Here is an 18,128-nt window from a genome sequence, read left to right as displayed (position 1 = left end):
AAGTCACAAAAACTAACTGAACAAGATATAACCCATTTTAAAAACCTAACTTTAAAACCAAACAGATAAAGGAAAGACGACAGAGGCACTGACTAGACTGATTGTGTCCTCTAATTAAAGGGGAAAAACAGATAATTTATGAAAAAGAAAGGAAAAGGTGATGATGGGCTGTCAAGCAAAAACCTCTTCATAAGAGAACTGAAAATTCATGCAGAAGCTCAAAAGCCACAGGGAAGAGCTGAAAGGATGCCCAGATCTTAAATCAGTGCTTGCAAACCTGCAGAAGTGGCAAACATTTCTGTTCACAGGATTTACCTTAAATCCTGTGAGTGCAGTGATGAGGAGGTGTACAAAAGAACTTAGACGTATTTAATAAAAAATTACTATAAAGTTGCTGTTAAGGAAGTACTGGATGAATTTCTAAGACACTCTCAGTTGCAGAATCAATTCCCTGTAACTGAAAGTAACTACGCAAATATTCTCAAAATATGTACTAACACACTCTGACGTCTGGATGTTGGAAACGTCCATTTTGGTTTAAAAGAAAAAGCAGGAATGAAATGTTTGGTTTTTTTCCTTGAGCAGAACTGAAACAGCAGCGATTGGCTTAATAATAACTGATGGGGAAAAGTTAACGGATACCGGAATAAAATCAAGTAATAGCATGTGTCAGTTTTATTTCCATGCTCTTTTGAGGGGGAATTGGGAAAGGGGGAAGAACAGTCTACAGCCCAAGAGAACCAGGGAGTTCTCACTTGTCCTGCAAATCGTTGGAGTGAAGGCAACAGGGCAGCAGCCGAGTCCACCGCAGTGGAGCTCCTCCCCAAAGGACAGCCACACGTGGCTGCTTATCACTGCTTATCACACAGGAAGTGGCCGTTGGTATCAGACCACTGCATTTGCATTTTAAAGTGAAGTTCAAAGCTGCCTTTTGGTTTTTTTGTTTTGTTTGGGGTTTTTTTTGGATGTTTATTGCTTGTTTGTTGTTAAATCAATGTTATTCATGTTATTCTACACAGAAAGAAAAATTAATGATTGTGTAAATCAAGTTGCTTGAGGGCAGAAAGAAACATACAAAATACAGATAAAGAAGCAACTAAGAAAATAAGGAACCACACACATAAACATACCAGAAAAACAGTATTTTCTCACCAAAACACACAAACACAGCTATAAGGCCTCTCAATAATACTTCATTACTATGCAGAAACTCTGTGCTGTGCTAGTTCCCACCAAAATAAACGGCAGACTGGTTATGGATTTAGTAGTATCTGGCACGTTCGAGGCGTGTCCTGGCATACACATTCCAGTAAAGCAGAACTCAGCTCTGCCATGACTAATTCTCTCTTACCTCAATATAGATAACTTGAAATCCTCATGGTAATTTGGCATAATTTGAAACAAAATGCAATTTCTTACACATTACTCTAGGGAGTTTCATTTTGGTAGCATACTCTACCCACCTACACACCACAAACAAGCCAGCTGCCAGCTTGTGTACACAGAATTTTATCAGTGACTGGAGTTAATACTTTGCCAGTAAGTGGCAAAATATTTGGCTTGAAGAAAAGGGAAAAGAAACACATCAAGGGTGGTTTTAACTACACTCCTACACTTTTGAAATCCATAAAAACAATACTGCCCTGCAGATGTCTCCTGTGCCAAACGAAGACAAGGAAAATAGAAAAGCGAAGAATATCACAGAATCCATTGCACTGACGTTAACCCACATAACAACCAACACAGCTACACTATTTTTTTCCCCTCCCAAAGGTTTTAGTATGACCCTGCAATATGCCACCATTCCCTTATTCACAATAGGCCAGTAAAGGCTTTTGAATAATTTCATGCATTATAAAGTTACAAAAGAATATGTCCTACTCAGCAAATCAAGGTAATAGTAATTGCCTCCCTTTGCGATGTTTCTGTCTCCAGTGTCATATCTTGTGTCTGCGTGCATCATACTGGAAATAAGGACATCAGATGGTCAATGCTATGATTTACCTTTCACAGATACTAGTCTTTACTCCCTTGTTAATCTTTTCACAAAGCTCAAATTACTTCCTGAAAATGTTTGTTTATAAGCCAATCCCATTTTACTAAACAGCAGGATAACAGAAAAATTATTGCTTTTTAAAGCATAACACACCAGAGAAACAACACAAAGATCCATCACCAAAAAAAAAGGAAAAAGAAAAAATAAAGGAAAAGACCAACCCTGTTTTCCATAGAGTGAAACACAGTTAAATGGGAATTAGACATTTCTAGAATATGATATAGAAATTACAGCTGTGGAAGCAAATTAAGATCAGGAACCTTTCATTTACCTGGAATATGGAATTTTTCCACAGGAAAACTGCTTAGTTGTTCATAGATTCTACTTTTCTCTTGTAAAAGAGTTTCTTTTAAGGCACTCTCCCTATGTCCTCGGGAATTGAGAGCCTCGAGGAGTTGGTCCAGTTGTTCCCGAGAATTGTAAAAGCACCAACGGTTTGGTTTATATACTGGCCTTGGCACCTCTACGACAACACTGGTGTGTGAATCTTGGTCAATATTGGAGGTAGATTCAGAGGATTTCAAAGACTCTCCAGTTTTACTGAATACCTGAGGTTCATTTGTGCAAGACTGTACGCTATTCTGAAAGGAAGAGGTACGAGGCAACAACATGTCTTCTGTGAGACCAGAATAGTCCTCTTCTATAAACAATCCAGGAACAGAGGGGAAAATCCAGTAGCGTCGGTACAGACGGTCACGACCTAACGGGGTTATATTTGTGCAGGCTGTTGCATTCTGAATCTTTTCTAAGAGTTCCTTCTCTTTCTTTTGTTGCTCCTGCTTTAAAGCTTCTTCATCTTCAGCAGTAAGAGGTTCACTCTTTTCACAAGTGGCCTCTTCTTGTCTTGTAAATTCTTTATATCCATTTTGCCCTCTCCTTCCTACAAGTTAAAGGAAGAAGAATGATAGCAACATGCTTATAAATTCTTTAACCAAGAACTCAAGTGAAGGTTGGGTTTTGGTTCTGTCCCTTTTTGACTAGCTAAACTTACCCTGTCAAGGACCATCAGCTCAGTCAAGAAACAATACTAGTTTTATTAATGAAAAATTCAAGTGATTAACCCCATTCCCTCAATAGAGAGGAAGCTATCTTTAATGGTCTAGTTTCTGCAAAGTGAAAGTACATGTCTCATTTGCTGACATTGTCATTTTGAACAACATAAAAAAGAACCAAAATCTTAAGAACTTAAAAGTATCTACCCATGATAAAGTAAAACTCTGGCAATTTCATTATTGAATACAAACTATGTTTTCGACTTCATTTATCATACTCAAAATTATCAACTTAAACCCCCCAAGACCTCAAGCAAAACCAGAATCCCTATAAAAGAGCTTTTATTACAAACTCAATTATGTTATTTTATCCATTTAAATATATATATATACACACACACTGGTTTTTTCCCTTCAACATGTACAAGCTGAAAACACTCCAATTCACATCTTAGTTTACCAAAGAATCGGGTTGCAATAGTCATGTAGAAAAGTACATCTTCTAGTAAACACACGCAATGGTGAAAGATGCTGTCAGGACTCGATTTCTACTGATTTCCAGTGTGACCTTCAGTTTCTCCAGTTGTAGGAACAAAATAACACTTGTTTGCCCTCCAGGCACAATGTCTCAGATGGGGGCATTTGAGAAACTTGACATTCTGTTTAAGACCTCATTGTTTTTGCCATCATAAAGCTGTAGCAAACATGCAAACCTGTCTTACTGAATGACTCAGAGTTTCTATCCCAGGCACTGTTAGGAACTGTACAAGTTTGCAACCCCAGGTCCACAATCATCCAGGATTTTCATGCGCATAGACACTAGCAGAATGCCTTCACGGGAGAAAGACACAGATGAGCCAGCAGCCTAAGGCCATCAAGAATTCATCTTGCTTTGGTGGTGCCTATGTTTAATTGCAAATAGCAGGCTGTTTTTTTCCCGCACCACAGCTCCTACTGGCACACTGCTGAGGAAATTAAACCTGAGGATGAGTCTGGTTGCATTCTGGTATAAAAGACATGCTGCTTCATTAACAAAGGCAAACTAAACCCAACCACTCAATATAACATTTTCTTTTACAACACCTGTTGTTTTTGCAGCTTCCTAATAAAAAGAATCAAAACCACACCACACCCTATTAGATGAGACTCCTACAACTCTCTCTCCAAGTACATTACTCATAAATGTAATGTTTCAGCAGGCAACAGACTGGGCTCTTAAACAAAAGAGGATCCAGGCACCAAGTATAGAAGACAAGAAGAAACAGAAATGTGAAAGAACATCTAGGTGGCCACTAGAACTACATCAGGCCAGCTCAATGCACTCCACAGCCCATATGATCATGTTTGGATGCGGTGGGTCATTGTTTTTTTTCTTCTTTTCCTTTAAAAATTTACAGGAAAGACTGATACGTTATAAAAATTGACTCTAAAATGCAAGAAATTCCTGGGTGCATACATGCACATGCATACACGTACACGAGTGAACAATTATAGCGTTACCTCTTCCTCGTTTTTTGTTTGGTCCCAGCTCTTCTTCGTCCTCCGTCACTGTGTCCATGTCTTGCTCTTTACGCTCAATCTCTTTGCTCTCTGTACTAGTATCAAGGTCTTCCCGTTCCTCCTCCCTGATACAAGAAAATAAACAAATGGTGACTGACCAACCATATATTAAAAGCTGAATGGAATGGAAAAAAAATACACAATAGAATATAGCACCTTCAACACAAACAGTATTTTCCTCTCAGAAATACTTAAGCTAGTCAAAGACCTAGAATGCTTTTTAAAAATAAAATTTAAGTCATAGAATATATTAAAACCGAGAAGAAACCCACTGAACCATAAATGGAAAATTCCATATTAAGACTAAAACCTGCCCTTTGGTATTGACTCTTTCATTTGAAGAGCATTATAATAATCAGATCTTTTTTGGGAACATCTTAGTGTAGTTTTACTGACCTGAATTTTTTTCATGACTAAAAAAATGTTTCCTCATCAAAACATATATTGTTTTATAAAATGCTTATTACGTATTTTTCCTTTCATTAGCAAATATAATTGAAGTTCCACGGAACTTAATGCAACCATTACAGGATAACATGTCTTTTATTATTTTTCTTCAATTATAGTTTCAAAAACTTAGAACAAATCTGTCTTTGGCTCATGCTCACCTTTTGCAAGCAGATTTATTTAACTAACTCCCTTCCTCAAGCAGGTAAAGATCTAGTGTTGTATGTACACTTTGTTTTTTTTTCCTGGAATCCTATACAGCTGCATGTGCATGAATCCTACCACCTGAAACCATACAGTTTTATTAATAGAACAAAAACCTTGGGTTTATGGAAATCACCTGTGATAGCACAGCATTTTTTAAAAAAAAAATGCCATTAAATTTAATTCATAAACTGTTACATGAAGTCAGTATTATCTAGCTCAGATTAGACCAGTTCCTCAAATTAGAAAATGAACTAGAGTGGTCTATTACGAAAATACTCTCTTGTCAGTAGGTAAAACTGGCAAACTCTTTCAGTAGAATTATAAGAGTTGACTTTAAAAATAAAATCACTGTCATAAAGCAATCCTAGAACACTAGGAAGAAAAATCAAATCAACATTAAGGGCTATATACTAAAATTAAAATATACCTTTGTATATAGTCAAGTCAATGAAAACTACATAGGTAAAGTCTGGCCACCTAACTGCAAAGTGCTATATCGCATGTATCCCAGTAATATCATGTGTCATACCCAACAGATACTTCTACAGCAGGATTTCTTTGCTCCTCTTCTTTCAACTTTTCTTGTTTCTCTTTCATTTTTAACTCTTGTTCTTTTAACCTTTCTTCTTTCCTCTTGCGTATCCTAATATTAAGAAGAACATAGAAAACCAGTTGCCATTAATCTAGTATCTGATCTGGCTACATCTTTTTTCTTTTATACTACAGCATCATCTAAAAATAACAGTAATGTGGGAAAGCACAACACCAAGCACAATAAAGTTGCACTCCTGTCTACGGTCTTAAGAAACGAGGATAAAACACCAACACTATTGCTGTTTCTTGTACGCCTTTTGCAATCAAGGAATTAATCTAAGTTGTAGCAACAAAATTTAGGTTTCCGTATCCTCGACCTACCTTGCTGCTGCTGCCTCTCGTTCTTTACGATGCTGTTCTGCCTTTAACTCTCTGAACTCCTGTTTTGCCTGTCGTAACACATCGACCGAGTCCTCAATGAAATCTCGAGTGGAGACAAGAGTCAGAAGTTTCCCACAGAGGGCATGAAGGATCTTCATCTTTTCTCCTAATAAAATTCAGACCCATGTTTATATTTCATTTACAACTGATAAGTAAGCCTTACTCTTGCACACTCCAGGCTGAAGATTGGTTCTCACTTGAGAAGTGAACAGTCGAACATTTGTAGTGCACCAGCTGCACTTGCCAAGAGGCATTTCCTGAAGTATCTGCTTTGCTCAGAGATGTGAGCCTTTATTTTTAATTTATTAACTTTTAGCACTGAAAGAAAAACTAAAATCCAGTATTATCTTCAAAATGGAGAAAGGAACAGTAGATGCAATTTTTTTTCTCCATTTCAAAAAAAATCTGAAAGACTCAAACCAGGACAGCAATAAAAAGCAAGGTATGAGTCACTCAAATGCTTCTTCTAGAGAGGTCTCCTCCTCCAAGAAAAACTAAGGGTTTAAAAAAAACTACTCAGGAGTAATCAGATTGATTATTATTGATCTGATGCGGTCAGAAAACTGGTCACTTGATGAGCAATCTAATAATCTCGAACATTTATTGTCTTTTATTACCTGGCAACAAATCATACACTGAGGTACTTGAAAGTTTCTTCAAGAGTCCAGGATTACTTAATCTCAGCTCCATGCAAGCATCATCAGTAGCATCAAACCCTCCTCGCTTCTGGTAACGGTATTTTGCATTGGCTGATGTTACATCAGCACCTGACGCTAGAATGTGAAGTCTGAGAATCTCAGAAAGAGTGCAGCTATCAAGATCCAAGTTTTTCAAATTGCAGCCTACAGTTGAGAAGAATGAACAGTTATTTTATATAGACATTTAAATATATATAAATATTAAAAATGTGCTTTAAAATACAGAGCAAAATAATAACAGTAACAAAACAAGAAGTGAAACCCACACATACCCTGATGTAACTGGGGCCATGCAGCTGCCAAAGTTGCAACTGCAGACAGTGCAGATTTTGTGGGGTCTGCATCTTCATCCAAAGCCTCTGTTAAATCTTTAAGGAAATAAACACTTTATTCTAGTGGAAATTAAAACTTGTACTGTGGAGGGGAGGAAAGCAAGCCGGTTTTTAAAAGTTGCAGACAAAGCGAAAAGAGGGCCAATATTTACAAAAGCATCAATGTATTCAAAAGTCAATTCAACATTCAAATTAAAATTCACTATCTTTAAATGCAACTAAAAATCCAACTAAAAGCTAAGGACATGCACCACATGCTATATGCTGTTCCCCTTATACATAAACTGTTAAAGCAGCCACAAAACATGCACAACGGCAACATAAAAGGCAGCAAAGCCAAATCCATAACACACTGGAAAGCGAAAACAAACAACAGTGCAAGAACACCTGCATTTCATTCCCTGAAATGAACTGTTATTTCCTATCATCATTTTGTTTTTAGAACTGACCATCCAAAACCAATCACACATTATGATACTGGTTATCACCATTTACTATATACTTTTAATCTCTAACTGAGCTATAGCCTTCCTGTTCTGCACAACTACAATTACTAAGGGGTTACAAAGAAACCATATTTCACCAAAACAAGCATCTGCCCTTAATAAGGAGCATCACACATTAGAAATCTGACCAGGAAAGAGGGGCAGCAAAAGCAAGAAACAGCAAAATTCCTGTTTCTCAGACAAAAGTTTCCTTAGCACTTAGAGGTATTTCTCCAGAGGGTTGGCAGAATTTTTTTAGCGTTGTACGCTCTTTCAACGATTTCACTTTATTCAAGTCCAAATCACTAAGCAGTTACAAAATCACCGAGTCAAAAGAGCCACAAATCCAAACTAAGGCTACATAAAAAGCAAATCCACAACAGAGTCTTGTATGATGACTGATGATGTTTGAGAACTGTCACCCAGACATCGCAAGATTAACCTGTGCACCTCCCCTTCTCACTCTTATCTGTACAAGAGGGTTTAAGAAAGTACTGCACACGTCAAAACCTCACACCCGTGGTGGTTTCTGTTGCAGAAACACTGCCTGCACAGAATTTAAGTGAGCAGACATGCTGACTACCACTAGTTTGGTTAGCCAGAATTACAAAGCTGAGAATGTGTAATCCTTTTACGGGAAAGATGTCTAAACAAGAGTGACAAGAAATGAAAGATCCAAGGCAAGTAAAAGATAAAGTATCCTGACCACAGGTCTACTAAACTGGAAGCAAAATGGCTGAGTTTTGCAATTGCTAGCCCCATATCAAATTAAAATATGAAAGTTACATTACCTTTTTTTTCTGATCAGTCCTGTAAATAATTATCTAATCAACTATTCTATGATTACCTGATAATGGAATCCTTGCCTATATTGCTTAAGCAATGCTCTCAGTAGTTAAAAGATACAGTTTAATTGCTAAATGCAACAATAATTAAAATACAATCTAAATTTGTTAACACTGCATATCAAATCTGTAACTTTATTCCAAGAGCAGTCTCTATTGCTGAAGACAGTGCCCAGGTTTTACAAAAAGACATTTTATAGACTGGACATAAACCTTAAGCATGAGAAAGTGCATAGTCTTTAAGAGAGGAATTACAGGAACCCTCCTACACCTCATCCATCTGTCTTACAGGGGAACCACGGGATTCTCTTGACCTCAAATGGGATACGCTCTTATGTTCCTATCTACTTCTAATGAAATAAATAGCAAGAAGGGTCAAAGCTTCTCCTTTAATTAGTCAGCAAATTTGGTAGTCCATAAGCACAGGACCACATAAATTTGGAACAAAGCCTGCACTTCCTTCTGATCAGTGGTTGGTGTACACCAAAAGCCTCTGAAAATGTGGGCAACTTCAGCCACAGAGACATGCTAGCATCTAGGAGTTGTGGATGCATACTTCTAAGTCTTCAAGAACAATGAACATTGAGTTCTCCATTCCAGTTGTGCTAGGGAGTTTTAGTTTTTAATCTAGTTAGGCCCAGAACTTTTTTTTTTATTAGCTACAGATAAAGTCCTCTGAGAAGATTTAGGAAAATGCCTTGTCTTCTCACCCTCAGGAGAAACAACTCACAGTGCTGAAGGAAGAAGAGGAAGGTGAAGACAAGTTTCCCTCACCTCCAAAACATAAGCAGTGCAGTTAAAAGCTTATTATGCTTTGCTGGATACAACTGTCGTAACAATGAGCTTGCTTTTTCTCTATTCCCCCCAGACCCCACCCTCACGCCCAATTTAAAGCCTTAATTTCAGATAAAAGAGAAAAAACAAGTCCATTTACATACAATATCCATGCATAATAAGACAAGATTAAACAAAGGAATGCCATAAATCATGCAGTTTAAAATTAATTCCAGTGGAATTTCAGTTTTTCAGCAGTAAAATTAAGGATCTGACCTTTGGTCTCAGCATCAGCTATTTGATCTTTGGCCACTTCCTCTTCCTCTTCGGCCATTGCCTGAAAGATGGCAGTCAGGAAGAAAAACAGCAATTCACATAGTGGGCCTTCAGTGTCATTTCCTACAAGAGCTTCCTCTAAAACTTCTGTGAATAAAGTTTAAGAAGCGTCACTTTTGCCGCAAAGTTGGAAAACGATTATGTACTGAAGAATGAAAACAGCAATTTTTTTCCCCTCCAGATATGATAACCAAGTTACTTTTTCATAATTTACTGCAAATATTCCTAAAATGATGCCATTATAAAGTGTTGACAAAACAACATTATTTTCTTAACATATAACTGCAAGAGTAAAGTACAAGTAGTCATTTTAATGAGTAGATTAACAGTTTCTACATTAAAATTAATTTTGATTTTATAAACACTGAAGAAGTTGACTGTGAAGAGAAAACTAGATTGATATGCACGTGTAAGCACTGGCATATTAAAGCTGCACAGAGAATTTTGTAGCACTGGTATTTGGGTGTTTGTAAGATGTTTGGCTGGAGAAGGGACACCACAAAATTGGGGCACCTTGCCACATAAACGACAACTTGCCTAAAGTCACTCCTTCGGGAAATTCATCTTGAAGATCAAAAAGTTCCCCAAAAGCATACAAAAACTCCAAAACCATCAGAGCATCACCAAAGATCTCAGGAGGAAGTCTCGTCTTCACTGGAATTGGAACAGGAAGTTCCTGCAATCGAAATGGGACAACTTAATCACGTATCTGGTTTTTGCAGATTACACAAGTGACCAAAACCAAACAGTCTATGATTTTAAGAAGCATATCTGTTTGGTTTCTTTTTATTTTACTCAAAATAGTTCTGCAGAACACATAACCAATTATCACAGTATCATCTGTGGTAGTACTAACTTTTACAATCTAAGAATGTGCAACTTGGATGTAAATTCTTTGAGAGAAAAGTTTATTCATGTTCACAGAGATTTTGCATCTTTGTTTAAAGGAACTCAAATCCACTAAAAGTTAAGAATACTGGCTGTCAAAATTCTTCCTTTAAACCTGTATTACTTCACAAAAATTCTGAACTTAAGTTTGCTGGAACTGTCCAGACAAGCAAAAATAAACATATTTTTTAGAAGTTACTCATTATTTCTTGCAAGGACAAGCAAATAAAACCCCAACACATTCACATAAAACCACACCCATCTAATACTAGAATATGCAAGATCATGTCTAATGACCGAGTGTTCTGGTATTTGGGGTTTTTTGTTGGTAAAGCAATTCTGATAACTGCAGACATTTTGCAGGGAGCTAATGTAACCATGTAACAAGACCACTTAACAGAGACACCCTCTCCAAATCATAGATGACAGTGTCTAACATTGTTTGACTTTCAAATTAACATCTTGATGTAACTTTTCAAGATTCGTCTTCGCTTAATGTTTCTTTGCAGACAGAATCAAACAATTTCCAGAAGGATGGTTCCTTTACACAAAGGTGGTAGCTTGCAAACATCAACGAGAAGAATGCCAAATACTGGGCTTTCAGAAGAACACAGTACAGTATTTCGTACATTTCATGAGAAGGAAATTTTTTGAAAAGCAGTCTATGAGTGGATCTGTCTTCTTGCTTCCTCACCTAAACTGATCTTCATTCATATGCTTGTCAGTTTTCACATAGTGATGGTACTACTTTCCTACTCCTCCCTTTTTATTTTCCAGTGGACACATAGCAGCATTATTTTGTGCAGCTTCCTCTGTTTTGACAATGCTTTTCCCTTTCTTCAGTTTATTCTCCCTTTCTATACACAGCTAAGGGTTTTCACTCTCATCTTCAAGGGCCTATACAGCTCTCCTTGCAAATACATTCAATTTTCATATTCCTCCCAACCAGTGCTATCACTTCAATTCATTTAACGCTGGTCTGTTTCCACTTGTCCTCTTTGTGCTTGTCATGTTTTGCCATCTATCTCAAATAACCCCCTGACAATTTTGCCTCTTTACTATCCCCTACCAAAATTAATCATAATAGGTGTACATAAATGTGTAACACTCAACAATCTCCTGTTATGTACAGCCACACTATATTCTTGTTTAGAACACTAAGATTTTCGGGAGGTAAATCATTGTTACTTTACATAGGTTTCCAGGATCATCCAGAAAGATACTCTATCAGGAAGGATACTGATAGTGTCTAATCAAAAGAACGCCACAGGGAGTAACAAGCTAATGGCCTTTCTACCTTTTGCAGCCAAAAGTTTTGTTTCTTCATTAGTCAAATTTTTTGTGTAACTCGGGTTTATTCTAGGTGAGCTTGTTGTGTATGTAACAGAAGAGTCAGACATACTCAATACCCTCCACCCTTACCCACAGTAAGGGCAGCACTCCAAAAATAATACATCTGTTCCACGATAAGACCAAGAACAGACTGTAGAGCTTTTCTGGAGGGTGAAAATGCAGATGACCCTATTAGCATCACCACTGGGAAGCACTACATGCCTGCAGGTGATTCACACCCCCCAGCAGTCAGATCAGACCTAGATCTGCCCCTGCATTAGGGAATCAAGCTTGGGGACCCTGTAGAGCACAAGCTCGAGCCACTCCAAATCCAATCATACCTTCAGATCATCACACTCCATATCTTCTCTAGGCTTACTCCATTGTTTCAGGTATTCAACATATTTTCTTTTTTCTTCACGCAGCTTCTCTCTTTCCTGAAAAAGTGTTGCAATTGTATAAAAAATATTGTCAGATAGCCCTATTACAGTTTCTAGAACTACACCACTTAATATTTCAATCACACTGAAAAATAAAACCTATTTAATTAGAATGAATTATTTTGGATAAGAAGATATTGGCAAAACATTTAGAAGTAAACTGTGGTAACATTTTGTTGGATTAGACATAGGGTTTTGTTGGTTTTTTTTGTTTTCTAAATGAAAGTGGCTGATGAAAGAATATCTAAAAATAATACTATTTATGAAAGTTGCCACCATAACGAGACCATCAAAACAGATAGTGGATGTGGCAAAATACAGAGGAATAAATAATTTCTTCATATTCAAAGTGATAGAAAGTTATTTAGCAATTTCCATCCAGAGAGAAACCATGAGGAAACCCACAGCCATTTAATATGCTGTGTATCTGACGTAGTACGGTGTCTTTAAGACAGAAGTAGAATACAAGCACCAAATTCAATACTGTTGTGCATTATGAGAAAAAAAAAACAAAACAAAAAAACAACCCACAACTTCAGAATTAAGTTAAAAGTGAACTTTTTGTGATCTAAAATTATAATATAGAGAACGTTGTCCAGAAAGTCAAATCCCTAATCATATCTCCTACCTGCCAATTCTTACAAAGTGCATTTCTAAGAACTGAAAACAGTTAATGGAAAATAACTTGGAGCAGACAGCAACTAAGAAACAAGTAAACCAGAAACAAGTAAAGCCATTATACTGTTCCTATACGAAGCACATATACTGCAAATGCATTACTTTTTCCTTTTCTATTTTGAGTCTCTCTTTCTCTTCTTTCTTCTTCATCCTTTCTTCTTCCACAATCTTCTTTAATTCTTCTCTCTTTTTCTCCTTATCTTCTTTCTCCTTTTTCTTAGCTTCTATAGCATTTGCCTTCTCCCGTTTTAATTTAGCTTTTTCAAAAGCTATAAAGGAAAAAACCAAACAAACCAAAGTTATTTTTTTCTTTTGTAAAATGTTAATTTTATTTAACTGTGCTAAATAGACTGATCTGTTTATAATTACCATATGAAAAAGATATTGTTATGAAGACTGAATTGTTTCTATGCCAACCAGAAACTCAATCACTTGAAAGTTCTTTTGAGAATCAGAATTTTAAGCCTAAGTATTATACATGTTTTACAAGGTTGTCATCAATGTAATCAAGTCGAATTTCTCTGGTTTTATGAGTACACAGAAGTTTATTACATGTTTATTGGTTTCTATAAAGTGACAAAGATGAGGACTGATTCCAACTGCATGTAATTACAGCAACATATTGAGTAATGACTGCTTAATAAAAGAACATCATAACTAGGTGTGGCACATAACCATGAAATATTTGTGATATAAACCCCTTTAAATAAATTATCTTTAAATATTTATTTATTACTGAATTACTGCAAGTCAATACAGTTGAGACCTACTTAGTGTTTCAGTGGTTTTTGTGCAAGTTTTACCTCTGTTATACAGTTTAAGATGAACTTTAATTGGTAATAAATGTTATTGCCTGAGGAGATCCAGATTTTTTTGTAGTTGTTTGCAGAAGAATAGCAGGATACAAATTTCCACTTTCTGTAAACAATATCTTCCAAACCACACACAGGCTAAGAAATTAAAAGGGGGTCAGGGGGCTTACCATTTTAATTGAATAATCAAGAAAGCTAGAATCACAAGTGAAGAAAATGAAAAATGATCCTTATTTCTATTACCAAGTGGACAGCACTCAAAAAAGAGATTTTGATTACATTTTCCTAGAAAATTCTGAAAATGGGCTAGATTGCTTTTATAAGGCAGCTACTACACATACCAGCAATGGCTCTCACCCAGCAAGCAACAGCAGTGAAGCTGATCCCCCATAGTCTTCCACATACAGAAAAGGTTTTTCAAGGTACTTGGTATTTTGCTACCTTTCCGCATCTTTAGTAAAGTACTATAGCAGCTCTTTATTAGATACTTTATGAATTTCAGTAATTGCCATTCCAATTAAACATTATTTACAGATAAAAGGTTTAGATTAATATTCAATTACAATAACATAGTATGTTTCAAAGTGTACTTTTAAGCTTATTGTATGGATGGGATCATACTTTTCAAACAACCAGCATAACATGTTGTCAGTTTCAAATTAGAGAACTGCATCTTTAAAAAAGAAAGTTTATAATCATGGGCCAACATTGTGCCAAAAATGAACACAAAGAGTAAGTGTCACACCACAGTATTTTTTTTAAAAAATATTATTACTAGCTTGAAGGATTCATCATCATTTTTTGTCCTCAACAAAGAACAGAGAACACTTATAAAGTCTGAATATGAACATGCTGTGGCAGCTTTCTAGTGAGATGGTAGAAAATACGAAGAATACACTTGGATCTCCACATTATACGACTTATTTCAAGGCTGATATACACTTTCAAACAATGAAAGTGCAGTTTCAAGGGTATTGAGTTTTGGGGTGCAATAGGTTAACACAAAGATAAAATTAAGCCATAGATGTGTCTTCACAAGCCTTCTAGAAGCTGTAGCTTGTGCCACACAAGAAAGGAAGCAGCTTTGATATTGATCAGTGATTACCTTGTTCTGTGCTGTCATTTCTAGCACACAAACAAATAGATACTAGTTGTGCAAAAAAGTGGACACACAATTTTCGTGGAGCCCGTTACCCTTGTGTCCCCATTTCCCATGAAGAAAAAGGCCCTGAGCAGCTTCAGACAACTTTGCAGTTAGTTAAGCAGATGTTAGACTCGAAAACTTCCAGGACTTCCTAAAACCCTAAAACATTCTATGATAATGGAAACGACAGGTAGAAAACAGAAGTTCACTGAAGTATTTCCACAGATTAAAGTCTTTAATTAGTATAGGACATTAGTGCTTACAATCCAGAAGAACATCTCAATGTCTGAGTTTTGTCTCCTCAAGAAGATGCACCAGTTTACCCAGTTAAACCCGTGCAAAAGGTACATGCGTCCCCTTACTTCATTTGAAATCAAGTTTAAAGAGATAAGAAACAGGTCAAAACTAAGCCAAAATAATTCAATCAATCCAAAATAAAAATCTCTTACATGATTTGTACTCCTTTAATTAGAAAAATTTGTAAACATACTGGAAGTAATCTAGCAGGACATTTAGACATACCTTAATTATCTACGCAGACATCTTCAGAAGGACTGAAAATTTCCTTAATGATTATTAGAGGTTTAGAAAGCATTGCAGTTCTTTTAAGTTTTGAGGTAGTTTTTCCGTTTACAGATTTTCCTCACACAACAGATTGATTTGTCTTAAACGTTCATGTTTTTATATACCTTCAGCTGGTGAAATTTATACCTGACTTCAGAATCCAAACTTGTGTAAAAATTTATTTTGCTCTTTATTTATTCGAGATGAAAATCAACACAACTGGATCACAAGCTTCCTACATTTCCCCAGTTCAGTAAAAAAAAAATAAAAATTCAGGAAACCCCAAAAATACTCTAATTATGGCCTACTCTCAGACTGCAAAAACTGGTTCTGCTAGTCATAGGACTAAACCTCAACTTACCCATGGCCTGCATATCTTCTTTTTGCTTCTGGAACCTTGTCTTCTCCCTTGCCACTTTACTTTTGTTTCCTTGGGTGTTTTGTTTAGCAGGGATCTCATCCTCCTGATAGAGAATTTGGACACGGGAGTGGAGAGGGGAAAAAAAAATAAAAAATAACATAGTATCAATAGTGAAATGACAGCAACAGATACTCCCAATTTTTCAACAGTTCTCTAAAGAATAAAAACAGGCTGTAAGAGTTTAGCTACAGTCATTCTAAGTACTCAGAGATCCTGCCTAATAGTCAGAAGGGGAGGGGGGTGAAATCCAAAATGTTTTCTTTCACCTTCCTTTTAAATAAAGTAGTTTAGAGCACTGAGCTTTGCTGTGTTTAAATACAGGCAAGTAACATAACTGTATCTGAGGGCAAGTGATGATAACTATATCTAAAAGTACAAATTAGAGTTTTTAAAATTTTTTTAGCAATTTACTTATCATTCCCAGAAGAGACAAGTACTCTATGTGCCTTCACAACACTCTGAAAAGCTAGTTTCTTGGTGGGATCACAGAAAGAAGAAAGAAAAAAATAAGAAGATATCAAGTATGGTCCCTTTTATCAGCTTAGCTATAAAGCAAACTACTTTAATAGCAATTGTGTTATATATCCCAATTCATCCTCCAAGAAAAAAAGCACGTCAACCTTGTATTCCAAGTCTTCTGAAAGTTCAGAGAAGATGGAAGAACTTAAAGACTACGCTGATGTGTCTTCATCCAGATTAAAAATGTTATTACTTACAAGACTAGTAGATGCCCTCTTTGGAGGTCTCCCTCGCCGTCTGCTTGCAGGACTGAAGATAAATGTGGGTGGGTCATCAGGAAAGAAGTAGGAGAAATTCTGTTCTGCTAGATTGTATTTTGCAATTGATGTTGCCTTAGTAAGAAAGGTGAAAACAGATCTAAATTGTGGAATTCTTTCCTTTACATAAATATAAGCTAATTAATAAATCGTCAATTCACAAAAAAGACATAAATGTAACTAGATTCACAATAGGCCAGTTTAGGATAAGTAGTAAAATTCTGGAATAGCATAACTGTAGAGTTAACCCATCAAGTGGATAAAAATGAAAGCAGCACACATTTGAAAACAGTATTTGGCTTCATTTAGTAAGACTGTATTTCTTTAGATGCCTTTTAGCAAACATAGCTGGCAGAGTCTTCCTAGCAAGTTACCTAAAGGTGTTGAGAATTACTTTTGCCAGAGAAAGACAGAAAATTAATTTACTGAAGAATCATATAATTCTCTATCATACTTCAACATTTCTGGAGGAGGAGAAAATGTATGACTTTTCTCATTCTGAATTGTTTCTTTTCAAGTCAGCTTTCTCAACCTGGTCACTTCAAAATTCTGCCCTTATCAAGCAATAGGGATGAGGATACACAGGAGACAATCCAAACAACACAAGTTCACATAACTGCTGAAATGCAAGGCAATCAGCAGGGAACAAGGAGACCTTCCACAAAAAGCCCAAACAAAGTGAAGATGACAAATGCACACATATACAGAATATAACAATTTTCCTGCTGCACCAGAAATCATTGCTAATAGATCATTAGACCCAGCACACTATCACATCAAGGACAACGTGATCACTAACAAGCCCAAGGAAGGGACTGGGTTATCCCTTTCAGGTCTATTTTTTTCTATTTCCATTTCTTTTAAAGAGACAGACTTTAAAGTTACAAAATTATTTAGAAATTAGCTGTTATTTTCCACAATTTTCAGAGGCAAGACTGTCACTGATGATGATTTAATCTCTTAGAGCTTTCCTGTACAGAAGGAGCAGTTACACAGCTGTATGAGGATTCCTCACACAAAACACAAGAGGTAATAAACAAACGTGCCACTTTCTAAAAACAAGATGAAGATAAGAAGGATTTCAGGGTCAAAGGTGCAATATGCAGTGAAAGAGTCCGGTATCTCCTCTGGCACTGCAAGCAAAGGAAGGGAAATTGCTGCCTACTTGTTAAGTGTGGGAAAAGCTGCTCAATTCCTTGAGCACAAGTAAACAGATCACATTCATCCTGCACAGACTAAGATGTGAACTTTAGTCTGAACTTATACTAAATATCACCATATATCTCCACATAAGATGAAAAAAAAAAAAAGAAAAAAAAAAGAAAAAAAAAAAAAAAAAAAAAAAAAAAAAAAAAAAAAAAAAAAA

General features: G+C 36.3%; 1 protein-coding gene across 2 annotated transcripts in view; it reads right to left on the bottom strand.

Annotated features, from left to right (window-relative positions):
* The window catches only part of BAZ1A (bromodomain adjacent to zinc finger domain 1A), a 70,049-nt gene that overhangs the window by 18,230 nt on the left and 33,691 nt on the right, over positions 1–18,128 (bottom strand). Inside the window, exons 6-17 of one of the 2 annotated variants that reach the window (XM_014941930.1) lie at positions 16,703–16,837; positions 15,927–16,029; positions 13,148–13,314; positions 12,269–12,364; positions 10,245–10,383; positions 9,648–9,794; positions 7,208–7,303; positions 6,855–7,079; positions 6,178–6,343; positions 5,792–5,905; positions 4,549–4,673; positions 2,328–2,936 (exon numbers count right to left, since the gene is read on the bottom strand). In XM_014941930.1, the coding sequence (XP_014797416.1) occupies positions 2,328–2,936; positions 4,549–4,673; positions 5,792–5,905; positions 6,178–6,343; positions 6,855–7,079; positions 7,208–7,303; positions 9,648–9,794; positions 10,245–10,383; positions 12,269–12,364; positions 13,148–13,314; positions 15,927–16,029; positions 16,703–16,837 (2,122 nt within the window). The remainder of the gene's footprint in view (positions 1–2,327; positions 2,937–4,548; positions 4,674–5,791; positions 5,906–6,177; positions 6,344–6,854; positions 7,080–7,207; positions 7,304–9,647; positions 9,795–10,244; positions 10,384–12,268; positions 12,365–13,147; positions 13,315–15,926; positions 16,030–16,702; positions 16,838–18,128) is intronic. The other variant, XM_014941931.1, reaches the window with a different exon arrangement.

This window comes from Calidris pugnax, unplaced genomic scaffold, assembly GCF_001431845.1.
Source record: "Calidris pugnax isolate Ruff unplaced genomic scaffold, ASM143184v1 scaffold56, whole genome shotgun sequence".
Taxonomy (NCBI): Eukaryota; Metazoa; Chordata; class Aves; order Charadriiformes; family Scolopacidae; genus Calidris; species Calidris pugnax.
Note: the sequence above shows the minus strand (reverse complement) of the source record. Positions and strands in the feature narration are given on the sequence as shown.